General features: G+C 35.2%; 1 protein-coding gene across 1 annotated transcript; it reads right to left on the bottom strand.

The window, feature by feature from the left end:
- Positions 1-4,811: 4,811 nt before the first annotated feature.
- Positions 4,812-11,034, bottom strand: LOC115923718 (transmembrane protein 184B-like). The gene is made up of 3 exons (XM_030984977.1): positions 10,448-11,034; positions 8,282-8,544; positions 4,812-4,905 (listed from the first exon to the last, which is right to left on the bottom strand). Exons 1-3 carry the CDS (start codon positions 10,688-10,690, stop codon positions 4,812-4,814), a joined length of 600 nt encoding a protein of 199 aa, XP_030840837.1. The 5' UTR covers positions 10,691-11,034.
- Between the last annotated feature and the right edge of the window lie 639 nt (positions 11,035-11,673).

Consider the following 11,673-nt stretch of genomic DNA (forward strand, 5'->3'; position numbering starts at 1 on the left):
TTATGATATTTAACTGATTATTTATTTTTTATGACATCATGTATAGTATGGTATATTGAAGAACAAAGACAAATTTATAGCTTTTAAATTATTTTAAAACATGTCTCCAAAGTCCAATGAAGCATTAAAGGGATCCGGTAACTTTGTCTCAGATTCTGAAATAAAATTCTGGATTTAGCTCATGATGCAATGATAATTATAAACCTTTAGGTCAGTCAGGAACCCCATGACTTTTACAAGCCGATCGCCTGTCTGATTATCAAGATATTTATGATTGGAATTACAAATTTTGAAAACCGTTCGCCTGACGGTTTTCATAACACTACAGTCTATTGGGGAAAACGAGTATGGTAAAACCGGTCACTCAAAGATTTTTACTTTTTTGAGGCACTTCTTGATCATTTTGAAGCGGGATTTTTTTTAGGGCTTCAATATTACACCATATCACAGACACTGATAACATGTATGGCCGTGTATCTCAGATTTAACATTGTTAAACGATCCCTTTAAGAAGAGCATTTCAAATAAAGTTTGATGTAACTGTTAAATAGTATCAAGTTTCATACTGTACAACCATGAAAGCTAAGATTCTGAAAAGGTAAAAACAAAAATTTGGCTTGGCTAGAACGATTTCTAAGGAAAATAAATAATAATGAAAATAATATGGGGGCAGTATGAGAAGATAACAGAGATAATGGATAGAGTGAGAGAATTGCAAGTGACGGGCATTTAAATGGGAATGCTGCCCACTGGCAAGAATATCATGTTGACATTTTCATATGAAATTGGAGACGTGCATCGGTACTGGAGTGAGTCTATTGAAATAGCTCTATGAACAAACACAATGATATTGGAAGAGTTTTCTAGTATTACAGTAACTGACAAGGGAATAAAAAACGATATGCAGTATCTCTTTCCTTTTACTATTTTCTGTTTCATCATTTATAAACCATAAAGTTGGAACAAATAATGGCAAATCTATGCTTGATATTACTTTTATCATCTTGAGATTTTTTAAATGTTGCACGCATTTGAAGAAAATAATTTTCGACATATCTAAAAGCATAATTTCATTTTTTCAGGTGCTGAGATTTTGTTAAATATATCTAGAGAAAATTGCATGGAAGTTATCACTACTTCAATAACAAAAAAAAGTCTGGATCTTTATATTTTAAATCAATTACAATTTAAAGAACAAAATGCCATTATGTATTTTTGTGTGGATCCATTTATAACGATTTGTTTATCTTCATGAATATTAATGATTTGTATTTTTAAGTGAATAAACGAACGAACGAATATTCACTAGAGAGCAAGGACTACATGTACTGTATGAAGTAGCTACATGTATGTAAATGTTGACAGCTGTTGTGTTTACATTGAAGTTGAAATCTTTCCTCCTTTTATTTACATAATGATTACAGTGTTTACTAAGCAATACAACACTGTCTAATGAGCTCACTGCAGTGTACTGTGTCATGAACTTGCTCCATTTAGCAGTCCAATGAATGAAAATGCTTCAAATGGAAAGATCTTTTAAAACACCACAATCACCACATATATATGTACATGCAACTGTAAGCATTGTATCTTGGTTTGTCATTCATGACTGCCCTGACTGGTTTATCTAATGTGGTTTATTATGTACAATGTAACTACAATTTTAGAGACCATTATCAATTACATTCATGCCAGGGAAGGATACAGATACTGTATAAATATTTACTTTAGAACTTGCCAGCTTGGTGGTGGCTTACACCTAATTTTGTCACTTCAAAAGTTTAAATTTAGTGATCAAGGTGATCGCGTCCAATACATATATATTTTATTTTCTGGATTTTCTCACTTTCTCTTATTTTATTTTGATTTAAGAATTAAGAAGTACTGATTACAATTGGCTTTAGCTGAGCTTCCATGGCAACTTAGGCAACCTTGAAAACATTTGGCATTCCTCAAATTTCTTCCCCCTGAGTATCTTTTCACTCCACCCGAGTCGAGAGTGGCAAATGCAAAATCATGTCTTGCCAAAGGATGTACCTGCCATGGCAGGGATTCTAATCCTGTACCATATTATCGTAATGCCTTTAGTGCAGTGACTTGTTCACTAGACCAAAGAATGTTGATCAATATTTACTATTGATAAATTAAGCTCAGTAATTGAATAGTATTGATTTATTGAATTTGGATGCATATACAATACAAGAATGATTGTGTCATAATATTCAAGAATATAGATCATATTGTACAAGATATGAAATGAATTTCAGAATTTATTTTAGTTCTCAATTATTAACTTGCTGAAACTCATCGGAATACATACATGTACATGTATGTTTTAGAAAGTACGGTAGCCACAGCATATTTTGCAGTCCCTACTTATGAATTGGAATACTATTAGCAATATAATGTACGTCATTATAATTAACATAATGCTTATGGCTGTAATACACTAACATGTATTTTGAAGCAGCCTTGATACTTAAAACTTTCATGGAAATGGATTTACAAGTTGTAATTCTATGATTCATTGTAATTGTTCAACTTATCAATTCAAAATCAAAATTCTTGATTTTCATCCAACATTCACCACAGGACAAGTTCACATTTAAGCAACAGGATACAAGCGTCTTACTGCAACAATAACACCCATCTGCCAGAACTGTAATCCATTCATGAACAAATCAGAGGCAGGCACGTTTGCCCTTGAAAGTTGAAATAATGACAGAAATGTCTGGCAGATTGTGACCAGCAATTCCATTGTGCGTACAAGGAAGTTTCAGAACATGTTGAATAAAAAGACATACAAACTCATTAACAAGGTATTGTAATCTGTCAATGAATGTATAATAAATGACTAATGAATGTAATAGCAAGTTGCAGTTGTTTGATTAATAATGATTATACAATAGTGATTTCTACATGTCTATGCATCAGCAGATCAGTTTGTTTTACACACAAAAGTTGGTTTTAAAGAATATTATCACCATCTTTATAGCACTCTAGTCTATACTTTATGTACTTTTTGTAAATAAATATTGAGACAAACTCATGAACAGTTTGCTCCTGAATGAACATGAATCCTGATATCTGTTTATTGATCTTAACCTATTCAAGTTTCCTTAGCATCTGAACATGGAACGTACAAGCAATCAAATGAAACCATGTTCTAATATTGTACATTTATGAATACGCAGACAGCCAAAGTTTATTTTTGAAACAATTATTACAATTTCTGATAAGTTATGAAAATTGCATCCTACATCTTTCTGTGTATCCACTTTGCAAATAGAATTTGGAACACATGGGAGAAGGAAAAAAACATCTAAACCAGATAAGTTAATCTTCTAATCTAGTAAGCCAATATCTTCACTCTGCCTATCCAAGGCTCAGGGACATGAATCATAAATGTGGATACTTGATACTGATAGCATGTGTTCTTCTAAATCTGATACATGCAGTGAATAAAGCTCATATTTCCTTCAATACAGAGTGCATGTCTATTCAGTACCAACCCTACACGTACATGTACACGTACATGTATAAATTAGGGAAATGATTGATGAGTCAAAGTACCAAATTGTCAAGGAGTCGTTAGTATTAGCATAAATTTATATCACTTTAGACTAAATTAAGATAGTGATCTTGGGAGTTCACTTTATAGTCGAATAATACAAATGATTTGAATTTCTTTTGAAAACAAACACCTACACTATTATTAGAAATTAAATTCAATATGTTTTTATTGTACAATTTGAATTAACCCTTGGCATAATTTGTAGTTGTGTAAGGAACTGTGACAGTGATTTACTTCCTACTTATAAGTGAGAGCAGTATTATATCAAAGAATAACAAATATGTGAAAGTTTGAGAAAAATAAAATATTGACACGCCAAAGTATGTTCAAGAAGAGTGTCAAGTCAACATTCTTATTTAATTCCCCTTGAAGTTGCTTGAACAGATCCAAGTTTCATTGATTGACTACATGTAACATTTTACATGGATTTGTGCCCACTTTCTGGCTACTGAATTCAAATAGCACCCCTTTAATACCCCTCATCATAAGGAAATGACGATTCTTGTAGAATGGCTATTGAGGTCTCCTTATAAGGACATGACCTATTTTCCCATATTTGGCACACAGTAGTGTTACTGTTGTACATCATCCAGATACTACGTACATGTAAACACTCAAACTTTTTGTAGTTTGTGACATGTCCAAATAAAAAAATAAAAATACTAAATTAAGATGATTGCCTTCTATTCTACAATCTTCAACTTCACTATAATGTACACATGCCATTTTTAATTCCAATGACAACATTTCTATATTGAAGCTTTCACAAACATGTAATTTAAGTCAATGCTTCCAACAACAACAAGCTGGACCATGACAACGCCTTTCCATTTTTCCTTATCATTATGAATGTATTCATACATGTACATGAAGTTTTTGTTAAGAGCCGGAAGGGCGTTTCCTACAGTATATCTATGTCAAGTGTTTTTTAGTCAAACCCTTCTGACTCTCCGCAGCCAAAGCTTCAATTACCATTCTAATATATGTACATATGTTATTATTATTGTTATTATATTAATAAAATCTCATTCTGTAGAGAGATGTAATAATATTCATTTACTCTTATACTCAATTTGAAACTAAGTCTCATCACAAGAATAGGTCAATATAGTTTGTATGATTTGTACTGTAAATGTTTAATAGTATGCAGTGGACACAATATCAGACTACAGTTGTACCATGGTTGTACAGACAGACAGACATAATCAATGGCACTGAATCTTCTCAGTCAACACACCTACATAGTAGCACAGTTCAAGGCAAGCAGATCTCTTGTCCCGTCTGGGCGGATGTCAGACTTGGCTGCATTCCTGAACTTGGAGTTTTTCCCGCTGATTTGGGGAAAAGGGTTCTAAAATAATGTCAAAACAATTTTTGTGATGATGGGTGTAACATGGCCCTTAATGTCTCACAATAAAATTGTACCTACATGAACAGCCCATCTGATTCGAAAATCTAGCACACAAACTTGTATAAGTTTGTAATGCAGAGAACCAATTGATACCAAGTTCACAATGTTTTTTATTTGATAAAGATTTATTCAGTTAGTTAATTCTTTTTTTGCTCTTTTTGTACAAGTACACTGTACATGTACATGCATGTAGTTTGTATGGAGAGTTCCATGCTGGTATCATAAATTACATATTTCAGCTTTAAATATTACTTCTGTAATAATAAATTCATATTCTTAATAAAGGTCAAAGTGACTTGTTAATGATGTTTTAAATTTGCATATTTTTCCCTTTTATGTTTTATAATTATGAGTCCTTTTTTATGGGGAGGGAAAAGGGGGGGTGTTGGTGTTTGTTTTAACAATACACAAGTTATTTGTTTGTAATATCAGACTGTACCTGTACATGTACTGTACCAGGAGTCTAATCTTGATTTTAATTACACATAGCAACTGATTTTCCCCTGATGATTTTCAAATTTAATCACAACTCTATGATCATGTAATCTCTTTGGTATTGGAACTTTCCTGTTTACACGCGCCTTGAGCACTCCACAGAGTGGATTTGGCGCGGTATAAGTTACATTATTATTATTATTATTATACACCATGAAGAATGGTATGATATTGTGGTAAGCCAACTACTGTTTTAATCTAAATAATAATGAATTGAACCTTAGCTCCTTTCTCATGTAACATGGCAGAATTCCAAATCTGGGGTTTTGTGTATAATACTGTGGTTTGAGTCAGACAATCTTTGGTAAGATTGGTTTTTGTTTCGTCATTCGACTCTTTCATGAATTACTTTCGCTGCCAAGATGATTCACCAACATTCCGAGATTGAACAAAATGTCAGATTACACTTGGTTTCAGAATCTCAAATAATTGCACATCAACACAATGTACCGCAGGTACATGTATAGCATCGAGGTTGGTTTGCACAGATTTCCCTCAATATACTGTACAGTGTACATCAGGAATTTTACAACACACAGGTATGGACATACATTCTTTGGTTTATAAAAAGTAGAACAAAAATCTTTTTGAAATGTTTAAATAACAATAATAATTTGATAAGAGCTTGTAGAATCTGTTTCGATTCATCTGAAAACATGAGTGTAAACGGATTAAACAGATGCTTGAATTTAAACAAATAAAAAGAAGATAAGATTACAGAACAGTAGTGGACACAAACATGTTTTGAACATGCAGCCATGATACACCTCCATGTGACCTACTAAAGCTAGACTTATGAAATTATCATCAAAATACTTGAGCTCACAACCAATCTTGTTAATGGATCAGAGTCCTTCAATGAGTCTTGAGGGGATTCCCCATCAGTGAAATGGCATTTAAACCATGGACATACACTGTCACTTTCACACTCCATCTTTAATGGCCCAAAACAGCCAAGTTTCAAACGCTCATGTTATTTATCACCTCCATTTTTACTGCAAGAAGTTTGTTGTTTATCATTCATGTCATATTTGTACAATACTTGCACACTTACATTTAGTCATAGACCTAATGTACCATATTGCACTGAGTACATACATGTACATGTACATGTAGATTCACGTAGGCCTACAGGTACATCGTAAGTACTAATATTGCACTGTTTTGCACAACTGTACAATGTGATGTCCTTGCAATGGCTTGTGTTCTACTAATTTGGTTTACCCCGGTGCTGGTTTTATGAAACGTATATGTATAATCAATGTACACCTAAAAGCCCACCTTGATTATAGACCAGGCTTATCATAACCAGCTTCAGGATTAAATTGCAAGTAGAAGGTGTCTTGTACTGTCTTGTCTATTTATACCAGCATGTAGGATCTATTCTATACAGTATATCTTGGTTTACATTGTACCATTGACCTCTCTGGTTATAACCTGATAGGATAGACTGTAGGATGTATTGCAGACAAGTGTGAATGCTGCACTACTGGCAACATTTGAAGCATGTTTTCAATCAGTTGATGGAAGGTTGAAAATGGGCATTGAAGTACACTGCAGATAGAGTGGTTTACACTGTACTTGCCCCCCCCCCCCCTGTTTCTATCTTTCTCTCTCCTCCCCCCCCCCCCCCCATTTACCCATCATCTAGATTCCATTTCTATCATTCTCAATCTCTTATTAATATCCTTTATCTCTCTCTCTCTCTCTTTCTCTCTATCTCTCTCTATCTCTCTCTCTCTTTCTCTCTCCCTCTCAATGCAGATAGAGTGGTTTACACTGTACTTGCCCCCCCCCCCCCCCCCCGTTTCTCTCTCGATCTCTTTCACTCTCTCTCTCTTTCTCTCTTTCTCTCTCCCACTCTCTCTCTTTATTTCACACAAACTACTTCATGAAAAACATTTCACAATCATTTGGATGATGCAGTATTCATCGCATTAGTAACACATACCCCAGGATTTAAAGGTCATCCTGATTGAATTAAATGTTATAGGCAGATCAAGTGATTTATAGCATTATGTCTCATCCCACTCTATCCTGCAGTACTTGACTGCAAAATAAGGAAGGATTATTAATACAGTCAAGCTTGCATATAATTGGGCTTCAGGTTACGAAAAGGAGAATCATCTATTGGGGTCAAGCCCTGCAGACAGTTTCCCATCTAGTTTTGGTTTCATCTCTGAAAACATAGCAGGACACAGATCATCTGTCTCATCAGGATTTACTTTTATTGGAAACATTGCTTCCTCATCATCTTGATCTAGGACTAAGAATCTACTGGACCACTGGACTATATATATTATAAATAAAATATCATAGGCTCATTGTGGGTTATAAAGGCAATTGTTTAGAATCAATTTACCTTTATAATGGTCCCCGATGTCACCAAATTAGACATTGAATATTATGCTGCAGAGTTCAAAATTAAACCCAATAACTTAACAGGTGCTTTCAATCACCAAGTTAGTACTTCACTTTTACAACTGACGGATGTTGCGGAATGCACTATGCCCTAGCCTACCACCATAAGGAATTGTCATCACATTACTAAATTTCAATCTCCCTCTAGACTATATGAAGGCAAATTGGAGAATTTTCTGGTGGGACAAAGGGTTCGCTGCTTCATAGACCTTTGCAAACACAGACACACCAATTCAACTAAAACAGGTATCAGCGAATTATGATGCAATACACATGGAGGGTGAATACTCTGTGGCTTTAAAAATGTTTAATGCTTGGGTAATAGTCGTTCATAACACAGAGCCGTGGTCATTAAACAACACAGAGCCAATAGGTATTACGCTCCCATGCGTACATCCGTGTGCTGCCCTCTATATATTACCAACACTTGAGCAACTTTAACACATGTATTGAAGAGAAATGCACTGAAATGCTTACCTTCATAGCAATCCCTGATACTGTCAAAGTAGACATAGTAGTGGTCTTGACTGAAGAAGAGAAGTGATAGCCAGGAGTCGAAGGAGTAGATGGGTATAATGAAGAGGATGCGTACTATCCAGCGCTGTTCACCCGGACAGGTGTAGTGGCGCAGGTGCATGTAAATCTAATGGGGAGAGAGAGCAAAGGTAAAAGTCAGTTCAACTTCCGGTAACATTTCATGATGAAGTGGCTGAAATAAGTACAGGACGTTTATTGAATCTTCTTCTTATAAAGTCCCGTCCAGTAAAAACTAATAGAACTCGAGCAGTGGGGTTGAGGGATTCACAGATTTTCATGGATACTCCTTCACAACAGGTTCCATGTACGGACTACGGATGCTATTAAAGTAAAATTTAATAGGTCAAGATCAATAAACAACTACAGGTTGTATCAGGATTCATGTTCACAATAACAATTAAGTAATTAACATTAATCAAAAGAATGAAGCAACTACAATTACTCTACCCGTACATATTGAATAATAACTAACCACAGAAAATGTCATCGAAAGGCATACAGTAGCACACAAACACTGGTAGAATGTTAACACTTTTAAGATTGCATACAATAACTCTTTTTTTGTCTATGCACACACAGACTTTAATAATTTATTCTCAAGTGATTGGACCAAGAAGACAGATTTTGGAAAAACAGGCTAATTACGCATTGGCTCATGTCATGTGATGAAGATCATGATCGAATTAGTTTTTAATCATTTTTCATGCAATACTGGTACACTGCATTTGGGTTACTAGTACTTGGATCGCAGGGAAAAAATTAATGTTTATTTTTCGGGGGCTACTTTTCAAGCTTGCCTGCCTAAAAAATAACACTCTAAAATTTGTTTTGCATTGAACTCTATGAAAATTTACTGGGGCTCTTTTCTGATTTTCGGGGGCAAATTCGCCCTGAGCCCCTGTGTATTTTTTTCACTGTTGGATCAGCTTATAGTGAATTAAACAAACTAACACAAAAAACCTTCATTTGGATGGCACAATATTGTGTACATACATGTATAAAAGGGATCAGTCAACTTTGAAAATGTAGGTTTATACTATTTTTGCACTAATGAAATTGGTGTGGACATCATAATTATGCAAGAGTATTTAATACCATAACTCTAACATCTAATTCCAGGGGAAAACTTTGGGGAAACATCTTAATCCAAACTTTCGATTACTTGAGACAAGTTGGCTAATGACCATTGAAAACAGGATGTTTTAATTTGTGGCAACCTACTCATACAATGGACTATGTAGATGTACAGTATACATACAGTAGGCATTACACAATTTGCCTGAAAGAGAAGAAATGTCATTTACCTTTCTTTTTTTGTCAGTTTATCGCTCCTATTTTTTCTTTCTTTTCTGCCCTTATCTCTCTCTCACAACAAATAGTTACACTTACAATGTTCTGACCCTCACTGCATTCGTCTTACATTCTACAAGCCAATTTGTTAATTTTAAAAATGTTAATTTCAAGATCTAGAGCATGACATGTGTGCCAAATTACCAAAACAAAATTGTGTCTACTATTTATAGACCCTACAGTTCTTTATTCTAATTGTTTGATTATTTGTCCATATTCGAAGATGTTGATCACCCAAAATTTGACTGATTACCATTAAAGTCTACGGTACTTCTAAGGCTATCAATATGCACAATTTGCAACACTGAACATCATGAAATTCATACTCAAGAGTCATAGAACTTAGACCAAAAATTCTGTCTCTTTCGTTCGTTAGCCTCTTATTTGGGTAGAGTCGGGGGCCTCACTTTGAAGATTTGTGTAGGGTTGGCTCCTCACTTTGAGGAGCCGACCCTACCCAAATAAGACTCTAAGAGGCTTATTAAACGAAAGAAAGAGACAGAGAATTTGGGATAAGTACACCTGTACTACCGACATCGTCTTCATGACACGTCACTCGCTAATTTAAAAAGGATGAGCTAGATTATGATTCTGGAGAAGGTGGTACCTCCAAGCAAGGAGGTACCAACCTGATTTTTAAAGTTTTTTCATGACTTTACCTGATAGCATGTGATAATGAAAGCTGCCCAAGCAAAGATGCCTGCCACTGCCTTTGCTCCTTTCGTCTGCAAGAAAATGGCATGAACGGACGGTGGCAACTCTGTGGGTGCTGGAGTGCTCGACCCATTTGGGAATGGTGACGACAGATTATGGGCAAGCATCGACACAACTTTAGTCAAAGGGGCGGTTATTCCTGCAATGGTTGTCGAAGAACCAGGGGAAGATCCGTTTCCAGAAGACATCCTGATGTTGCAGATCAAAGTCAAACTTCATGGAGCTTCGACGCGAAACTCTCGAGGAAGGGGCTAGGCTGCGCCGCGGCCGGGGAGACACGGTCCGTCACGTACGCTGTCAACTACTTTCTCAAGCAGCTGCTCGACTGCAGCTCAATGAACCGAGTAAAAAGTAACGAGATCGACCTCTATTTTAACCACTTTCAGATGGTGATTCGGTTCTCAAAGAAGTATTTCCTCCAAGAATGTAAATGTCGCGATGATTCTGATGATCCAAATAACTTAATCACTGTGAAACAAAGGATTAATATCAACGATATGTTCAATGTTATTTATTCTGCTCTCGTATCTCTCGCCATCTTTCCAACATTAAAATAAGTTAACGCATGCGCACACTACTGTGCCACGCGAGTGTGTTTACGAAGTGCGGTTATCTTTATTTAGGGGAATCACCAAAATAACTGTTTGGTCATGGGATAGGTATTTCCATGTGACACTTAGTAAGTTGTGCGAACACGTATCTTATTTGCTCTAAAAGAAATTAAGTTCTATTGTGTACCATCAGATCTATTGTATATTATAGGAAAGAAACAATTACTTTTCTGACATTTATACAGATCGAGCTTCTGAGACTATTATGCATTATAAAATATATATTTTAAAATTATATTTTAATTATGATTTTCTATTAAAACCTTGACTTTGCGGCTGACCAAACTTCAAGGGATTTACCAGTTCTATATAAAGGCTGTTTGAAATGTAATAATGAAAGTAAAATCAACTGCATTCTCATTATATTTCTTGAAAAAAAAGATATTTACAGAGTCAACATGTTATTTTACTCCCTTCATACAATTTGTAAGTTTTGGAATACTCGAGTGACACACTTAGCATATCATGCAAGCAACCAGGGAAGGGGCATCGATGGGGGAGGGGCTGCATTAGTCCCCTTATAAGTTTCTTTAAATCAACTGTGTGCATTAAGTTGCAGT

This window comes from Strongylocentrotus purpuratus, unplaced genomic scaffold (assembly GCF_000002235.5).
Source record: "Strongylocentrotus purpuratus isolate Spur 01 unplaced genomic scaffold, Spur_5.0 spur5_scaffold_14, whole genome shotgun sequence".
NCBI classification, from domain to species: domain Eukaryota; kingdom Metazoa; phylum Echinodermata; class Echinoidea; order Camarodonta; family Strongylocentrotidae; genus Strongylocentrotus; species Strongylocentrotus purpuratus.

What these genes read in the sequence shown, in the direction of transcription:
- LOC115923718 (XM_030984977.1), bottom strand. Translation starts at nt 10,690, where the DNA reads ATGTCTTCTGGAAACGGATCTTCCCCTGGTTCTTCGACAACCATTGCA. An exon ending in TCATTATCACATGCTATCAG is followed by an intron (nt 8,545 to 10,447) that starts GTAAAGTCATGA and finishes TCTCCCCATTAG; the next exon opens with ATTTACATGCACCTGCGCCA. An exon ending in ACGGATGTACGCATGGGAGC is followed by an intron (nt 4,906 to 8,281) that starts GTAATACCTATT and finishes TCCCCAAATCAG; the next exon opens with CGGGAAAAACTCCAAGTTCA.